Below are 19,839 nucleotides of genomic sequence, written 5' to 3'. Positions count from 1 at the left end.
TTGCTCACCTGTAAGACTGTGTTGTCCCTAAATCCAAAACCTTCCTTTAATAAAGCAGTGATGTAAGTGAGATCCATGCAGAGGAAAGGACTGGCTGAGTTGTACCTCTCCATGTTATCACAGACTAGAAAAGGACAAAAGAAAAAAAAGGGGATCTCAGCAAAATAAGAGCTTTAATCCACATTGTACATTTGAACTGAACTCAAGCCAAAGCTTACTAAAACAAGCCACCCTCTTCTATTAGTGGGTATATATGACACGTGGTACATGCTACAGAGCTGTTCTACAATGTTGGAGAATAAACCATATAGTACATCCAGTTTCTCTTGACTCCATCATAAGTACATCTCTTATTACAGTAACATAATCCACACAGCTCTTTTGAAGAACCTCTGCTCAACTGATAACTAGCAGGGTGTTGGTAGGCTACTTATTTTTCGGGAACATAGCATCACTTGTTTTCCTCATCTATTCTCCATGGATGGCTCCAGCAATGGATTCCACCTTCTAGGATGGCAGTTTACTTTATTTTCTCCAACCACACATATCCAAGGAAATGGAAGAAGCCATTGCCCAACCAACCGCTCCCTTGCTGCAGCTAATCAAGGTTCCATAGTCAGGGTGACAGTGACTGGGAAATGTATTTACACTAAGCATCATTTTCTAGACCTACTGTTACTGCCCTGTTCTACCGGCAGCAAGAGCGGAGTTCACTTCCTTCTAAGAAAAGATGAGCAGCATGCTTCTACTATTGAAAGGAGGTAGAGAAGAATTAATTCAGGATCACAGAATTGATCTCCTGATGCTCCTGAAAGCTAAGTAAGTGGTTTGATAATGTTAGGTAACGTCTTAGCCATGACTTTGGAAATAAAATCTCTTTCTATCCAGGGAAAAAATAACAACCAACCCACACTCAAACTTTAGAGCCTAATCCCCCTATTCAAAATCATCCAAGTTTCCAGGGAGATTAAATTTAACTGAAAAATCATTAAAATTTAGATCTTATTTTAGAAAAAAAAGTCAGTCCTGAACTACATAATTAAGTATCTTCTGCTGAAAAATAACGTCTACTAATTCTCACAAGAATGATCACAGTTCAGAGGTAACTTGCTTTTAGACATCAGTAGCCAGGCAAGATGGGAGCTCTTTATCCACAGGACGTACAAAACCAGAACAAGCATTCAGGAAAAAAGACAGGGAGGTAAAGGAAAGCAGAAGAGGCCGTCTGACTTAAAAATCCTTTACTCTCTCCCTCCATTTTGTTAGAGATTAAATAGGATTTAAGGTGACAGACTTACAGAAGTCAGCGCTCTCTTAGACTCAGAGAGCTGCAGTTTGACAGAAGGAGCTCTTGATACAGCAAATTCACTTTCTTTTGTACTGACACAAACTATCTCCTTCTCCTCAACAGAGCTGTAAAGCCACCAACCCCTCACTGCTCTATCAGTATTGTCTTCTGCATCAGTTAGAGGTTTTGACTAATAAAAGCAACATGACAGGTGTAAGCAAAATAAAGATTAAATAAATTTGCTTTTCTTCCCAGTCAAACTCACATTATATACTGCCTACACATTCATATTTCTGTTATTTCTTGTCCAAACCGGTTTCCCAAATCATGACAATTACCTTCTTTGGCTTTTCTTTCAAAATCTCTCACTTCCAAAACACCTCCTTGTTCATAATCTGAAAAAGATGTGAGAAAACGTCGTCATAGACCTGATAGCATCTGAGTTCTTTATCTCAGTGGACCCTAGAGTGCAACTCAGTGATGCTGCACTAGGAGTGAGACCTCTTTGGAACAGAAGTCAGAGCTGCAGGCGTAACTGAAGCCCTGAGCATGTTTCATGTGCTGAACTCTGAACACCAAACTGTAGTGACAGATAAATGTCATTCCCTTGAGGCATTTTGTGTATCTCCTCTTTCTCAATAACATTCCTTTCCTCTCCTCTCCATGGTTCCAGCCTCCAGGGTTCCTCTGTCTGCCTTCTGGTTGACACATAGTAGATTATCCCAAATTTACCGATTAGGTTCGTGTCAGCTGCTCGATCATAGTAATAGGAGAAAGCATAGAAGGAACTTCCACGAATCTCATCTGGTTGGTGAAGTTTCCCTTTGACAACCTTGAGTACTTCTAAGTAGCAAGGCTTGAATCCTGTTTCTCCTGTCAGGAAAAACACAGATGGGGTGAGCCAAAGAGCATATGCATGAGATGGAAGAAATAGTGGCAACAGGAGGAAAAATGAAAGAAGCAGAGATTAAAGCATCAGAAGGAGAGCTTAGATATCCCTTCTGCAATCCAACATGGCACCTGCACGCAGGCAAGGACTCTAGAACACCATCATCAAATAGAACTGGTTAGAGCAGATCACTGCTGTGTCTGAAAGAAACACCACGCAAACTACTTCCATATCAGACAAAATTCCCATTGACGTGTTCTGTAGTCAGCAGAATCTTCTACATTTGCTGCCACCTGTTAGGTAAAACCTTGCTTTCCCTCCCCATCACACAGTAATTTTACCAACCCACTCCACACACACCAAATCTGCAACTCAGCTCTCATGTTCCCTGATCTGTTCAAGCCTATGATGGTAGCAGACTCACCCTCTCTATGCAGCATTACAGACTTATTATTATTAGAGACTCTTAAGAAATAGTTCCACAAGTGAGATTAACTGGTAGGCCGAAATGTTTGTACCCTAACACAGACAGAATTTGTGCACTTTGCTCAAAGCTTGAGAAAAACCGGCCTTATTTGCACAAGTAATTCTTAACATTTCCTATAAAAGGTATAACTTGTAGTAAGAGCTCACAGTCAGAGGACAGGGTACAGGTCAGCTACTCTTACAGCTTCAAATTTTAATTTGGATTTCTCAGAAGTCAACCTCTACAAGTGGGCAGGTATCCTTCGTATCCCAATCATCATCAATTAACTGGTGAAATATTTGACAAGGAAAAACTCAGATTCTGGAGATAAGACTTATTGTAAAAGAAACAAGTCTCCTCAATTTACCTTCTTTGTTGCCACCATACCGGTATTTCACTCCCCCAAAGTGCCACTCTGCCTCCAACTGCCTCGGCAAACAAGAACTGTGGAACATTTGTCCATCCACAACTGGAATGAGAGCAGAGAAGAGTCAGAACGCACAGAATTTAACACAGATATTGATCAATATGCAGAATCAGAAAAGGTTGAAAGATCTTTAATAAAAAGTCTTTAAGAAAAAGTACAAAAATCTGAACTGATGGATGTGGCACTAACTGATTACGAATTAAGGACCTGTCTCAAGTCTGGAAAAGCTGTGTCCGTTTTGTCCTGCAAACAGCAGAGCAGCTGGCCTTGTCATTTCTTAATGAGATAAATGATACAAGGATATCTGGATAATGGTTCTTCCCCCCCAGAAGACAAGAAATTAGGTAATAAACACAGATACACGAATCCTAATGACAGCAGATAACCAAGACAAACAGCAACTGAGCAATGAAGACGAACTCCTAAGGCGGAGATCAATGGCCACTACAGGATCCACGGAATGTACCTTTGAAGGGTTCGACCAGAAATACTGTAACTGAGAACATGCTTATTGCCACACACAGGTCTCACATAAAAAGCAAACTTCTAACAGAATGCTTGAGGCAGACTGTGGGACAGCAAAATTTACCATGTGATGGTTAGGGAAAGGCTCAAAGGCTGGGAAAGGGGGGAATCAAGGGATCAGTGAAGTGCAAGTATGGCAAACCAGAGGGGTCTATAAAAGAAGACAAGCACAAGTATGCAGGCAGCTGGTCAGTGTGCTTTTCTGTGTGAGCCTCGTGACCAATCACTGCAGTCTGTCCTATCTTCTTCTTAATCACTATTCCCAACTATTTTTGATTTGAGTACACTCCAGTAATTATCACAAGTCCAGCTAGCTGTCAAGTAAGAATCCAGAAGGTGGAAAGACCCCATGTTCTGGCCAGACTAGACAAAAGGCCCAAGCTCTGGGTGAGAGACTGGAAAGACTCAGGAATGTGAGTATGCACTCAGGTTAGTGAGCGAGAGCATGTGATGTGCTTGTGGGCTTCCATCTAGACTAGGTGGTGCACACAACAGCTCTGGGGAACACCACAGGCCAGGCAGATCCCAGAGGGGCCTACGAAGAGGGTTCGGCCTAAGCAGCAACCCTCAGGAAAAGGATCTATTCATGCTGTTTTATGCTTCTGTGGAAGCTTGTAAAGCTGTGTTTGTGGCTGGCCATGGTGTTTGTATGTTCCCACATGTGCATTTCTGGAATTTGCACTCAGGTGTCACTGCTGGCTGAACTTAAAAATAGGGAAAAGCAGCTGTCTCACAAGACAACTCCTTAACAAGTGGTAGCTATTTTCAGACAAATATATACCATCAGAAACATAGAAAAGCACAAGATACAGAAGTGAAGACACACAGGAAATGGGCTGCGGACACAAAGAAGTCTAAGCATCTCTTCAAAAATCTTGGATGTTTTATCATATGAACATACCTTCCATATTCAAAGCTCCAAGAGTTGCCAGTCTTGCAGCTTTTAGTCCAAACCCCAAATAGCTGTGAACATCAAAGACAGACATTATAGTCTTAATTCCTGCACATCTGGTATGCTTTACCCATACCCCTCTTCCTAAGTCCTGGAACACCCAAACCAAATTTCCTTCCTCTGTTTCCCACAAGGCTCCCCTCTCTAAAACAGAGTTCCCTTTGCCAGAACAACCCCAAGGGCCAAAACAGTGACACAAACCCAAGAAATACAAGGGGTTGTAAAATAGGTAAATCTAAAACTGCAGAAAGTGGTTAGAACTGATGTGGTATTTATGCAAGATGATCATGAAAAGCAAAAATGCACCACCAAGGTGCATTTACAAGGGAGAAAGAAGGTATGTGCTGAGTGCATAAGGAATAGGGCAGCCACTCTTATGTAACACACACAAGACTATGTGCTCTTAGGGCAGAGTGCAGAACCTCCCACTAAAAGGGAACTGTGGCTTTATGTGAAATTCACCTGTTCGACTCCACAAGTAACTGCTACATTCATTATAAGCTAGAATGTGAACAATGTTATGGGAATGTCATCACACATTGTAGCAACACAGATTAAAATCCTGTTGACCCTTTCATTCCCACCTCTGGCCACTTACCACTTTTGTCATGTAATTTTAAATGTCTGCAAAATATTCAGAGTTAAACTAACCTCCAGCTCTCTCTCAATTTTTAGGAGATGATTTTTCAATCCCAATTATTTTAGGTGATCTAATAGACTGTATGGATGACTACAGCACTTATTATATCAGCAAATGTAAGGACTAGGAGAGGATGACTATTAGACCAGCTCTGCTGTCAAGTAAACAGATTCTATAACTGACTGAGATGGTAATGTTCACTCCACTAAGGAAAAAGTCTCAGGCAAGTCCTCCTTCCAAATCTCTGATCATGCTTAGTTCTGACTACTGGCACAACATCTACCTTTCTGCTTGTTTCAGAATATTTGGCTTGAATCCAGTAATAAGAATTCTTCTCCTTAAATATGGACTCATAATGCTTTCTCTTTGTTTGACAGACTGCCTAATATTCCATTGTAGTGACATTAACCATAAATCTGGAATGTTTCCAGCCAACTAATGCCATGTTCCACTTCTACTGTTACATGCAGGTAAGTAGTAAAAATGTCATTATCTGTGCTGCTGGTACCAGGATGTTAGCTCAGGGGCTGCAAAAAAAGACTTATTTCCCCAGCAGAAATAGTAATCTTTTGCTCCTCACCTGTGGGTGTAGAGCTTGTAGGTGCTATTAAACATTTCAAATGAGGTAAGAAAATCCCCAGGGGTTTCCTTCAGAGTTTCCTAAAAGTTAAGAAAAAAATATTTTAGTTTATATTATGCAATAAAGAATCACCAATTTTAATGTAATATCACAGATATACCCATAGAGTTTACTGCACACTCATCTGATCTGCTTTGAAAACAAAGAACAGTTTTTCAATGGTGCCACTGCTGTAACATCTGCAGCTTTTAACACTGATTTATTTATATGCATCTTTGTGTTACTTCAATGTATAACAGGGAAGCACAACAGATCAGGATGAAAACACTTCCTAATTCAGGCAACCTGAATTTTTCTAGAGTACTTACATGCTACTCTACATGTACAGAGTCCCCAAAAAAATCAGCTGCACTAGAAGTGCTATGAACTTTTGCAAGTCACGCTAGGCACCTAAACTGAGGTACTCAGAAGAATTAAAAATACAAAGTATAAGGCCCCATTTTCACCATGTCAAATGTCTTGCCAGTACTCAAGGAAACACTGTGACCACTCACTCCCAGTCTTAGGGCTGCTTCACCTAAATTAGCCTCTTGTCTCACCACCTCGAGTTTTCTCCCTCTCACAGTCTTCCTTCTGTGCACACCTCCATCCCACTGGTACCCTGACCTATCTTCTTGACAGACTAACTCACACTCTTGTAAGGCTGAACCACTTTAGCGACCATTTACTGTTTCTTCATGTCCAGTCCCCAAACTCTGAATCCCAGTTTCTGTCGCTCCTCATGGCCTCATTCTCCCATCCCTTCTTGGCTCTGTGCACTTCCATCAGACACTGTTATTCTGGGCCAAGCAGCAGAATCTCCGAAAGAATTGAAGCTGCACAGTCCTGTAGTTACCATTCAAGTAAGGAGATCCAGATCTGGGTTATTTTTTCTAGAGTCCAAGCCAGAAGCCTGCTCAAAGCTGAAAGGAATGTGGCAGTACTCAGTTTGAGCTTCTCCTGACCAAATACATATCAAAATTTGTTTTGGGTCTCAAACTGATTATCACTGAAATGACAGTCACATCCTTGGCCTCATACACACAGACTCTGCCATATTTTGAGTTCTGTTTCTAAACCTTACATCACAAAAACTTTTTAAAAGGAGAGATCCTAAAAAAAAATTAGTTTGGGGAAAACAACTGTCTTTTTTCATGCCCTACTTTCACAAAAAGGAGGCAGACACCAGACAGACAATTTCATAATTATTATGATTATTTTTCAGTTGCTTTTAACTTTGGCAATAATGCCATGAAACTAAAATCACCTCCATGCAGTTATCATTATATGTTCTCTACTTGCTTGTAATTCATATTTAATTAATGAATCTCTTACTATTACAGTATTTTCTTCAAAACTAATACAAGAGCAAACATGTGTCTGCCTCAGACTGCAGGAAGGAAAAATCCCCACTGCAAATCAAAGGGAGGCATACCCGCCAATTCTGTCAGATGGGAAAAACTCCCAAAAACATGCTGAGCTTATTTATTTGAACTTGACAACACAGGGGAGAAGCAGACATAGTACACAAGCAGGCAACATGAACCTTGACTCCACACTGCCCTAAAAATTCACACCATTAGTCCTGGTCAGCAGCAAACACTCAAGGCTTTTTACTGCAAGGCTCGAAGGGGAAATTTTAATCCTAAATTGCAGCTCAGCCTATTACACAGTTCTATTTATTCTCCGAAACCCTGACATGCAACACCCTTTCCTGTTGGTCCAGTGCCCACTTCAGCAGGTGTTATCAACACAAAACAGAGGACAAACCCAGCGTATACTTGACGTTTTGCTGAACAGGATAAGGTTGTATGTCATGTTTCAACATAACACACGACTGCAGAATTAAAATATCCTGATGTGAAAGCCATGTGTTTCGTGGTCACCAAACATCCTTTGAGAAGCTCAAGTTCTATGAACAAAAAATGTTAAAGAAATGATTCCTTCAGAAAGAGCAACATGAAGGTCCAGAATGCTATAGTGCCTTTCCATTACTCATGTAATTTTCTCATGCAAACTGCAGACTTGGGTCCCAGTTCAAACCGTTTCTAAAGAGCTATAGAACTACTAAAAAATCCAGCAGAGATGTCTGAGGAACAGAGAGGGGAGTTCTCAGAAGGAATGAGAAGAAATTGATAAGAAAACAGAGAACTGACTGTGCTACTATTAAAGACATTTACCCCATACAACACTCCCGCCGCCCTCCAAAACTTAGTGAAGATCTGTTATCAGACTGGAATGGGGAAGAAAAATAAAAGATAGAACAGCCCCTACATTTCTTCTAATATTCAAGAATACTGCCTAGAAATGTTCTACATTTGTTGAATACACAGTCATATCAATATTAATAAGGTTTTCCCAGCCTGAGTCTAGAAAACAAAAGCTGTGTCGTTTTGGTTTTACTCATTTGTTTTCTTTTTATTTCCTCGTTTTTCAGGCTCCTTTGTTTGCAAGTGCCTATCAGCCAACACTGATCTCAAAGGGAACAGAAATACAGATGTTCTGTAAACCACAGATGTTCTGCTTGTGCCACTGATGACAAAGCGATATGACAGGATGCAGCTGTGCTCAGGTCTCTCCACCAGCCTTGCAGTCCCAACCCACGCACTTTTAACCACTCCTCACCTCAAACCGCGGCAGGAATGTGATTTGGGTTGAGGCTCCTCCCAAGTCCAGAGTCCCAACAGTTTGCTGGTTCTGGCCAGACAGCTGCCCTGCAAACAACACCATGCTCAGAACAGCCCCAAGTTCACAAATGCTAAAATGCAGACACTGTGTGATGTTCAGGCAGCCACCAGGTAATCACAGTATCACAACAATACAGGAGCTGCCCTCTAAAGAAAAAACCTCAGAGAGAGCAGATAGGCAAACAGAAGGTATTATGGAAAGATTCATAGACTTTCTTCCTTGATTCCAATCTCTCTTCCAAAGAGACAAAAGCAGATAAATCTCTAGGTATCAAGCAAAAGATGAAAGTAAGAGACAAAGTATCTCCTGCAGAAGGCTCTCAGGGAGAGTACACAAATTTTGTAACCATCATACAGCTGTTAAAAAGCAGTGGGGGAGGAAGTGCAGTAAGAGCCAAATCATCCAGAGCAGCTTTTTTGCTTGGTCACGTATCTCCCAGAGTGCTGATTTTCTTATCACTAGATTGCATTCCCAGAAGCTCTTAGGGCCCATAGTGCTAAGGCACCATGCCCTGCAACACCACTGTAGTGGCACAGCTCACACTGGGATGAAGAACACTGCAAGCCCTTGTTTCCCACACATCAGCAGTACCACTCTCCAAGACGTTAGAGAAACCAGCCTGCCAGTGCCTCCCAGCCCTGTGTAAATTCTGGCACCTTAGTGGTTCAGATGTCTCCTTCTTACTACAGACTCTGGAACACAGTCTGCCCAAGACAATCCACTGCTTTAGCACTGGTCACAGAGTGGGGAGGAAAAGCATGGCCAAGGCAGAGGAACTTAGGGTGATCACCTCCACAGAAGAGACTCGAGTTCAAGCTTAGAGAGTAGTTACACAGAATTAACTACCTGTCAAAAAGTTCACAGTGATCCAGGCTAAAATTCCTGCGAAGAATGGAAAAAAAAAAAAAAAAAAGTCACCACTGAATACTCCCATAATCTCCTGCCCACTGTTACCAGCCCTCCACATGTTATTTATTTATCTGGAAGTCATTACAAACTTAATCTAACCACCCCAGACTTCAGAGACTATTTCAAACTCATAATTAAATTTTATTATGCATTAGTCATTCACACAAGCCTCATGAGTTGGAATAGGTAGGACTTTGTAATATCCATGCAACTCCAGCATGCACAAATCATATCTATTATCCAAGCAACATACAAAGAAGTAATAAGCTGACACAATGCACAAGCTTCCTTGGGCCCATTTTTGCAGTCCAGCATTTCAATTCCTAATCTGAAAACTGCATTCACACCACTCTGTGTTTTAATCTTGAGGTTTCTATAATTACACTATAGACAGAGCAGCAACCAGTAAAATGCAAACAGTTCCTTTGACTCCAGTGGCTTGCTTGACACTGGCATGATTCTCACCCAAACACAGGCAAACATACGGCAGTAGAAGAGGTAGGGATTTTAAATAAACTTGGCAAGCTACCCTGTGCTCTATTATGCCTCATTGGTCCTGCCCCCTGTCAATACAACAGTTCTCCTGACTGTACAGTTCACCCATTAATCCTAGTGACAAACTACACACTGCACCATACTTATCAAATACTTGAAGACTTTATGATACTTCTCCTTTTCTCTCGGCCCACGTGGACAGATTTTGGTCTTTAATCTTCCTCAATTTATTAGTTGTTTAAGCACTGTGATAATTCTTCTTGGTTTCCTTCAACACTTTCCAAATGGGCAATTTATCTGCCATAAGGAAGTGTTCTGAACTGAACATAACATGACAGGATGGCTCTTTTCATCAGGCATCCACACAGATGATTATTACTTGCCTATTCTCCAAGGTAGTATGTCTGGATATGTAGCCAGAATGTTAGAGTGTTTTTTTCTGCACTGCAAAATCATTGTTCATTCCAAACCTACAACATATTTTACCTTTTCTTGTATTTTACAGTACTTCCTTGCTACTTTACTAGCTGTATTTTTCCCAACAGAGTATTTTAAAAATTATAATTTACTTATCTATTTTTGATACTTGCCAATTATCCTTCATTGTCCTCTAATAGTCACAATCCTTCCAATTTTAGATTGAAAATTGATGAGCTAATCATAACAGGTTATTTTTAATTCTGATATTGCAGAACTTACAAGGCACTTTCCATAAGCTTCCCAGCTTGCTATATATTGTCATGTAGCCTTTCAGAGGCTACACAATCTTTTTAGCACTATTTCCCAAGAGCAGGCTTCAGCTGGTCAGCCTGCATCAGCCTGAATACTTATTGTTGAGACAAGGTTTTGTTCCAAAGCATGCGAAATCTCTTTGTGTATCTGTGTTTGTAGCCTAACAGCTGACCAAGTAACAAACACCACCTTGGAAGGGCAGGATTGCATTGTTTCAAACAGGGCAAGAAACCTTTTATTTTTTTCCCCTTAGTTTAGGGACCATTTCTCTTTCCCTCTCATGTTCCTAAGATACCTCTCTTTTTCCCGTTTCTCTTTGCTTTTACCTTTTACTCCTCCTAAAACATACCTTCATGAGATCCGTCCATGATGCCAACACTGTCCTCTGGAACAAGAAATGGTGATTCCTCAAAGACTTCTTTCACCTGAGGGAAGAAATAGTGTTTAGATTTCTTGGTCTTTAAAGTCTTGTTCTGCTCTGAGGTGCTCTGAGGGTGACAAAGTTTTGTTTTACACAGCAGTAGAAAATAAGACAAGTGTGTGTAGAGACTAGGAAAGAAAGAAAAAAAGTTTTGTAGGTCTCTCTCCATGCCTTCCACCACAGCAAGACAGAGGATTTCAGGAACAGACAAGACATTCTGTGAGTTTCATGCTATCATGGGATTACAGTCTCTTTTCATAGATGACATTCTCTTAGCTAAACAAAATAGAGAACTGAATGACAAAAAAGAAAGATGAAACAGGGAGAACAATACAAGTGCATCCACAACAACTTAGTACTACCTCTGAAAGCAGAGCCTGAGCTTTCTCCTCTGACAGCAAGCGAAGTCCAGCCGTGGCTTTTAACACTACTGGGGTCTTCTTCCAGAGATGAGGTGGCACTGCATCTATGGCCATGTCCAGCAATTTTTTGACAGTTTCAGCACCCTGAAAGGAAAAATTCATTTTTCTTAACACTTTCCTCCTACAGGCCATCAGAAAATAGGCCTCTCAGTTTCTCCTCAAAACTTGTGAAAACAGTATTCAATAGCAAGAAGATACCCACACTCAAGATAAGTACAAAAACCATGCTAGACATCTCATTAGAACATTAAAGAGAGTGTCTGCATTGGAAGGAAAGGTTTATTCATAAATTTTAGGGAAGATAAGTATCATTGTTTGCGGAAGGTATTTTTTGGAAAGGATGGAGGGAGGTGAGGGAACCGATTACCTGACAAACCTAAATATCTTGCAGTATGATGAAACTAAATGGTGCAATTACTGACTGAGGCTACCAAGGCAAAGGGAAGTACCTGTAGATTTCCCTAAATGCAACATAAGAATTCCAACTGTGTCCATAGCAAATATTGTAATTAAAATGCCAGCTGTGCAATGGTTACCACACAAGGTACAGACATCACTGCTGGCTCTCAATTATTTTCACTGCTCTAACAATTACAGTTTGGCACTAGCAATAAACATTCTCCTGTGAAATGCCTAGAAATTTCTTTTGGGGTGAGTTCTCCTCTCCTATCCAACAAATAATGTTTACTGAAATCATAGGTGATCTTATTAAAATTTTTTAAAAATCAAAAATCCATTCACTCTTCCATAAAGTGTCACACTCAAATTCCTGTAGTATGGAATCCAACTGAGCAAAATGCGAAACCTGAAACCCCCATTATGTTAACCCCCCCCCCCCCCCCAACTTCAAGGCTGCTAAAGCACACAAGATAGCGTATCTAATCTATCATTTCTCTGGCACCTCCTTTAGTTTGTGAAAGAGCTTCCTGTCAGTGCAGGGTGGCTGGAAAATGGCAGCTTACTTCAGAACTGAGAAAATTATTTGTAAATGAGAGAGTATGCATTTACTCATATTTGGGGTAGCTGTAGGGGAAATAAACATTGATGCTGCTGGAGACAAAAATCACTTTGTCTTTGAAATTCTCAAAGGCGTACAGTCTAGTTATATAAACATTTAAGCAATTAATTAAGTCACTGTTCCACTGACGAAACATGTAGAACACCAAGCTCCTATTTCGCTGTGTAAAATTAACTCACAAAAGTAGAGGAACAGGTTTAGAGACACAGTGGTAGAACTTTTACATTTCTTCTTGACTTTTTGCGATGGCAACCAGTAATACTTGAACTGCTTGGTGGAATCTAAGTGATATTAACAGCAAGACCAACTCCCAGGGAATGAAGGATAGTATTACCTTTTCAGGCTGATCAGCATATGCAGACAGACCTGGCTTCACAGACTCAAAGATTTCCCCTTCCAACTCTGGAAGGTTTTCTGCACAAACAAAACATTACATGATACAGTCAACAACTCAAATCTTTTTCTTTAAAAGAAAGGCTGCCCTCAACTCCTGTAAAGTGATTATCCTTGATTCCCCTTGCAAACAAGATTATTCCCCTCCTAAAATAAGTCTTGCTCCTTCACTTCAGGAACATATTTAGCAGAACGTTGCCCTTGTATCCACCAAGTTCACAAACAATTTACGAATAACATGTTGTTATAATTAAAGTTATCTTCATTTAGCATTTGTGACCTATAGTAAGTTACAACAATGCAACATAACTGTTGCCTATTCTTAATAAAAATTCTTTCCCTTTCTGTCCCCAAGCTAATTGTGAAATATTAGTGCAGATTAAGACACACAATCAACTCCCAATTATCCTTAGGTGATTCATCCAACTCACAAAGACAGAAAAGACTTGACTGTGCTCAAGTACTTGGCTGAGAAGCCAAACAAGTTTGACCACTGCTGCCAGAGCAGCCTGGGTGTAGAAGCTATCCCTGAGTATCAGGTATTACAAGCCAGGCTGAGTCCAACAGAACTGGACCTTGTACCAGTCCTTCCAAACAATGGATGAAGTCATGCAAAGACACATCAGTACTATGTGACACGTAAGTCCCAGCAACCAGCCTTTAACCTTTGCAAACCTGCTGGCTCACTGTACCCAAGCTAATTCATCCCCCTGAATCCTGTCGCATGTGCAGCCAAAACCGGGCACCTCTGCACCATGTGAGCAGCAGATACACTGGAGTGTGGTGCATCTGAACACAGCTCTCCTGGAAATGGCTCAGACCTTCAGTACTTAATAATGCTCTAATTTACTGATTTTAGTTTGCTACAACATGTGACAAACATATGCAGAATTCAAGTATCTCTTGTGAAAATTTAAGCTAACATGCAACCTGACAAAAATAGCATAAGTATCTTTTCATCTCAGTGAGATATTCCTTTTAAACAGTTGCAGAGATGAAAATGTTTGAAAATTCAGAACTCTCCAGTATACCCAGAATTGTATCTCAGACTCAAAAGACCTACAGAAAAGATATTTACACAGCAAAACACCAAGACAAATAGACAATAAACACCTGCAGGAGGACCATTTGAAAGACAAACTGTAGAAATCTTCAGCTCCCCTCAAATGCTGAGCTGGCAAAAAACAAAACTGTTTTGAGAAGTTGAAACCTAAGTCAATGTACATGGGGGTCTTACCTGGGCTCTTCTGCACAAAGGTGTAAATATGAATACGGGTTCCAGTGCTTCCTGCATCAAACATGATGCCATAAAAAGTGTTTGCTTTGGCATTTATAGGGCACACATTAGGTGGAAAGAAATCCTGAAACCACATTACCCTGTTTGAATGTGAAAGAACAAAAGGCAAAGAGGAAAATGCCAATGCTATAAGGATGGGAAGTCTAGAAGATGCCATCTTGCCAGGACCCTTTGAGGCTGTCAAGCATGTATCAGCAATCACAGAGCTGCAGAAGGTCCTGAAGAGAGAAAAAAAAAGCAGGAATGGAAATTACCAAGAGCTCTCTCCTTTAAAACTCTGTCAAAAAAAGAAAATAAATAAATAATTCTGTACACATATATTCTCCCTTTAGGTGCTTTTCAACACTCCAACCAAAAAGAGTTGTTTTATTGCACTTAGTGCTACAACTACATCTAACTGATTTGTTCTTTCAGAGTAAAGGTTTCTCCATCTCCCAAGCACAGAAGAGACAAAGTGGTTTGCTTTCCAGTATTTCTAGTTTTGACTTTTAGACTATTTCCTTCTCTTATCTGTCCTGCAGATTTTCAACACTCAGAGTCCCCAGAACCTCCCAAAAGCCCAAATATTATCTGAAAAGAAGCATCGCCAGAGGGGAACTCTGGGCAGAACCACTTTACTCTAACATTTACACACTTGAGATGCTGTGGCAGAACACAAGTGTTATTCAGAGTCACAAACAAAGAGAATTTCATCTCAGGCTAAGAACAGCTGCTGGGAGAGATTAGCACACAGAGAGAATGAAGGCATATCCTTCCAGCACCATCTCCATCTCCGAGAAAAGCTTGTGCTGCTCAAGAGGGGCTGAACTGAAGTGCACCTGGGCTCTGCCTCTCAGTATTTTTTCATATTTTATTTTTATGTATTTTTGGTTTGGTTTTTATTTTTAGAATTACGAACAACAACAACAAAAAAACCTGCTAGCAAAACCCACACACCCTCACAAACCTAAAGCAGTTGCCCTGAACACTCAGGTTGCTTACACAGCTTCTAACACTTTCCCAGGCCAAAGGCCCAAAGCTGTGTTACACAGTATTGGACATCAAGATACAACTGCATCTCCCCTTTAAGACCCATCTCTTTGCATGTATTTTTTCCTAAGAAATGCTAATAAAAGACGTGGGCACAGAAATTATGGGGTGCCCAGGCAAAAAGGAGGAGAAAATATAGGCATCTTTAACAGCAGAAAAGAGCATGTGGCCAGATGTCCCACCATACGCAGTATTGCCTGCACCAACCTACACACAGAACACTCAGCATACAGAAGGTGCAAACAGCTCCTTATCACTTTCCAGACACATGGTAACACATCCCTCCACCCACAGCACTGAACGTTCTACTTTATATGGCTGTTCATCAGCTCTGCCCAAGACCCTCACCCACGGCTTGCTCTTACATTTGACTGTCTTTTAGCAATCTGCCCAGCTCCACCATGTTCATTCTCTTGAAATATTTACTTCCTGTCTCTATCCCACATTTATTCATTCCTAAACCCTCTCCTTTCTATGTGAGCCTGCTACAGCCTCTATTTCCACACACCTTTCTCCCACACCCAAAGAGCTCACTTATACTCCACTACCTTTTATCCCAGATTCAGCCCTTGTAAGACACTTCCTATTTCCATCCTTCACCTTTGTCCCTAGTGAGATTAACTTTTACCCATTCTCAGCAAAAAATGTCACATTCCTCGGGCATCTAACTCACTCCAGCATTCTGCTATGTCTAGGCCCAACGAAGTGCACAGCCCACTGCAGATGGGTAACCTCACCTGTCTGCTGTGACCTTTATTTTTATCCTCCTATTCCACACAAATGCAGAGAGATGCAGGCAGAAAGAAACACAGACTCCTGATCCTCTCTGCTTTAGAAGCACACTCTTGAAAAGAACTGACCACAATTCCACTGGCAGACAACAGCCCTGGCCACTGTCTGTGACAGATCAACTCCAATTACAGTAATTTCTAAAGTATCCACATTTTATGTTGAAAGGAGTAAATACCTGGTTCTGTAACAAAGCCCTCTCCTGAAGAGAGTTGATGAGAAGCGCCCAGCAGTTTGGCAGTTTTGTAGCTATGGATTTGTACTAAGATGCAGCTGGCATTACCCAGGTTTGCTTCATCACAGCAAGGAGGGCTACTGAAAATCCAAACAGCTGCACTGTTTTTACAGAACATAAGGAGGAAGGGGGGGGGGGGGGGGCATTAGTGAGAGCCACCTTCCAGCAGGTTCGAAGAGGTGTTCTTATTCTCATGCAATGTAAGGATTTTGTTTGATGAACTATCACAAATACAACCCAAGCACCTGCCTTAAGAACAAACTCCAGAGTCCTATTACAAACAGCACATGTGACACTTATGTAAGCCTCAGAATCTCAGATGATCCGAAAATATCTGAGCAACTGCCATCATTAACTCATACTTTTCTTGCCAGGCCTACAAGAACCTTTGCCTCCCATGAAACTCCCTCACAAAGTTTCTCTTCTCTATCCTTTTCAGATATCCACCACTATTTCACACTTTCTGTTTTTTACATTTCCCCTGACTTTTTTTCTTTCCACTTTTATACTTCTAAGGACAAATAAAACCCCAACGAAACAATGAACTCACAACCAATCACCTTGGAATTTTATTTTTCTTCTCCCTCGTTAAGAACGAAAAAAGCACACTGAACCTCTTCAATGAATGGTGAAGTCCATTCAATCAAGTACACTAGCAAAACAATGTCCACAAGAAGAATGAAAATAGATGAGAGCAAGAAATCAGAGACAAGAGAGAGAAATCAGCAGAGCATAACAGAAACGGCAATAGAAAAAGAATTTGGAAAGACAGAAGCAAAAAGAAAAAAAAGTACGGAAAAAAATTTAGGGTAGAGATAGACAAGAGATAAGTTACTGAGAAGAAAAAATATTTTCAAAACACTTCCTCTCAAACAATTTAAAAGTCCTAGCTGGTATCAGAATACAACAGGGTGGAGAAAATGAACAACAAACAGAAAAGAGAAAGCAGGTAATTGTAACTCGAGCACAAGCTCATTAATGCAATCAAGCAGTTCAGCAAGGTAAAACTTACAGATCCCCATCAGTAGGCTCAGTTACTGTCTTTCAAAATGAGCAGCAATAATCAGCATTGATTATGAACATGGTAGGCACACACCTGAAGCAGGATGGAAGCAACAGCTGTTCCACTCCAGAGGTTCCTAATGAAAACCACCTTCAGAGCACCACGGCAAGAGACACTGCGTCTGCACTTCTTCACCTTTGCTGTCAGCTAAAAGGAGTGGACTATGTATCAGGCAAGTTATAAGGTCATGAAGGCACACCAAACATCAATTGAGTTGCTTTATTCAAATTTGAGCTTATCATTGCTCAATACAAGCAGTGAAACATGCTCATACAACCACGCAGGATGAATTTCACAAAGTTGAAAGTTAACTGAGTTCAAGTTAGTAAAACATTTACACAAATGCTACAGGTGACCTCAACATCCCTGAGGCCTGAGCCAGCAAAACAGGACAGAACACTCATTTCCCAACATAGAGGAACACATGCAGATGTCATCTGTATACAGCAGATTTTATGTACTAAATGAAAAAGCTGCACTACCTCCAATATAAAAATTTGGGAGCTACACAAACCGTATGACCCAAAAGTACTGGGATGTTGCATAGAGACTTCGAAGACTGAAAGCATGAATAGGAAGAAAAAAAACCCCAACACACCACAACCAAACTCTCCTTAAACAACAGAAGTAAAACAATACCATAATAACAATTAACCTTAAGACAGCAAAACACAACCTTACTTGGAGTTCACCATACACAGAAACACTGGTATCTCTGTTTTCAAGACAAGAAATATTCAATACTTGACTATTTCTGACAAAATAACATGCAAAACACTAACCACACAACAGAAGCATCTCCCTGTAAAAGGGAATGTGGTCTGAGGGAAGGGAAAAGCAGTTTACCGAAGATACACAAGAATTTCCATTCTGTTTCCTAACATAATATTGGGAAATATTTGGGGATACACAAAAATATTCAAAACTAATTATAAATAGTAATGATACATAAAGAGATAGGCAAATATTTTAGGAAACAAGCAAAATTACATAATTACATAAATTAATATTGTTCTTCCATGCTGAAGCACACCAAAAATCATTCAGAATGGAAAGTCCCCTGTGCTAAAAGAGTAACAAAATCTATTTTCCAGATGAGCAGCTCTTGTGGTCACAAGATCCATCTCCCAGATGAGAGCTTTAACACTTAACACTCATGGCTAAGTAAGTACTTTTCAACCTTTCTTTTTTTTCCAGAAAATAAAAAGTTATTACACTTTTTCTGGACTTATTTTTATCTATTGAAAAAAATAGCTTTCTTGGATTGTTGTGACAAAAATTTAAGCTTCTTAAAAGTACACTGTTTAGAGGACACAATAGAAGGAATAACTGAATTCAATGGCAGAATTTCCCAGTATTTACATAAAAATAATGGCACAGTATTCTTTGCGCACATACATTTTCGGTAAAATTCTGACTCTAGAGCTTTAAACCGCAGGGACAAAAAGTAGAACCAACTCACAAACATGCGTTATCAGAAGTTTTAATCTTTTTTCCCCCGTACTGAGGCTCCAAATACACACTATTTATTTATTCACATTTCTGGCCAAGTGGGTTTTCAATTCTACTCTTTAATTAGACCAAGGCATCTTTTCCAGGAGACCGCTGCACTTCCTTCCTGCGGTGTGGGCACCCCTTCAGAGCCGCGAAGGCGCACACCTGGGGGCGGATCTAACGGCACCTTTTCCTGGGACAACCGGTATTCCTGGAAAACCGACCTTGGGTGCGCACAGCTTTGGGGCGCTGAGGGCTTTGCTTCCATGCCAGGCTGGGACGGCTCCGGTGCTGACTCCCGCAGCCGCTCCCCGGGAATGCCCGGGAGACGGCGCCTCAGGGCCCCGCTCGACCCCGCCGCCGCTGGGGCTGTCGGCTCTGTCCCTGCCGCACATCCCGGCGCCAGCGCGTCCTGCCTTGCTCCATTTCCCACAGCTGCGAGCTAAACCCTCGCCCTGAACGCGCCTAAAAACCTTCCCTACCTTCCTTTCCTCTCCCCTGGCAAAAGCCTCCGGTCCTCCCTGTGCCCCGCCGGCGGCGGGGAGCGCGGCCCGGGACTCCGCGGCTCTTCCCGGAGTCGGCACCGGTGGCGCTCGGCAGGAACACCCGCAGAAACGCCCGTCCCTCCTCACCGGCCGGCCCGCGCTGTCACTTGACCGGGACGGAGCGTCCTCCCGCCCGCTCCCAGGAGTAACGGAGACGCCGGCGCAGCTTTCGCGTGTCTCCCGCCGCCTGCCCGGCCTCGCACCCAGCGGAGCGCCCTCCCGGGGCGCCGGGAGCGAGGACGGCTCGGGGGGGCTCACCCAGCCCGGGAGCGGCGGGACGGCGGCCGCCCCGCGCGCGCTCCCGATCCCGGCGCCGTTGGCACCGGGCGGGGGGGGAGCGGCGGGCGCGCGGTGTCCACGGCAGCGCGCGGACGCTGCCGCGCCCCTCCCCCCGCCCCCGCCGGCTGCGCGCGCTCACCGGCCGCTCGCGGCGCCGCATCCCGCCGGCCTCGCGTGCCGCGTCACAGCTCGCCCACGTGACGCGCCGCCCGTCGCGGGAGTTG

At 42.1% G+C, this 19,839-nt stretch overlaps 1 protein-coding gene across 5 annotated transcripts in view; it reads right to left on the bottom strand.

Moving 5' to 3' along the window:
- ENTPD5 (ectonucleoside triphosphate diphosphohydrolase 5 (inactive)) overlaps positions 1-19,839 on the bottom strand; it is a 23,861-nt gene extending 4,022 nt beyond the window's left edge. For 2 of the 5 annotated variants that reach the window (XM_032113409.1, XM_032113408.1), the window contains exons 1-14: positions 19,274-19,631; positions 17,331-17,444; positions 14,122-14,399; positions 12,826-12,905; positions 11,414-11,557; positions 10,980-11,055; positions 9,341-9,376; positions 8,432-8,520; positions 5,768-5,847; positions 4,497-4,558; positions 3,011-3,112; positions 2,021-2,161; positions 1,627-1,683; positions 9-124 (exon numbers count right to left, since the gene is read on the bottom strand). In XM_032113409.1, the coding sequence (XP_031969300.1) occupies positions 9-124; positions 1,627-1,683; positions 2,021-2,161; positions 3,011-3,112; positions 4,497-4,558; positions 5,768-5,847; positions 8,432-8,520; positions 9,341-9,376; positions 10,980-11,055; positions 11,414-11,557; positions 12,826-12,905; positions 14,122-14,338 (1,200 nt within the window). In that variant the 5' untranslated portion in view covers positions 14,339-14,399; positions 17,331-17,444; positions 19,274-19,631. Of the gene's footprint in view, positions 1-8; positions 125-1,626; positions 1,684-2,020; positions 2,162-3,010; positions 3,113-4,496; positions 4,559-5,767; positions 5,848-8,431; positions 8,521-9,340; positions 9,377-10,979; positions 11,056-11,413; positions 11,558-12,825; positions 12,906-14,121; positions 14,400-17,330; positions 17,445-19,273; positions 19,632-19,754 lie in introns of those variants that run through there. The other 3 variants (XM_032113407.1, XM_032113405.1, XM_032113406.1) reach the window with 3 other exon arrangements.

The sequence above is a fragment of the Corvus moneduloides genome, chromosome 6 (genome assembly GCF_009650955.1).
Source record: "Corvus moneduloides isolate bCorMon1 chromosome 6, bCorMon1.pri, whole genome shotgun sequence".
NCBI classification, from domain to species: domain Eukaryota; kingdom Metazoa; phylum Chordata; class Aves; order Passeriformes; family Corvidae; genus Corvus; species Corvus moneduloides.
Note: the sequence above shows the minus strand (reverse complement) of the source record. Positions and strands in the feature narration are given on the sequence as shown.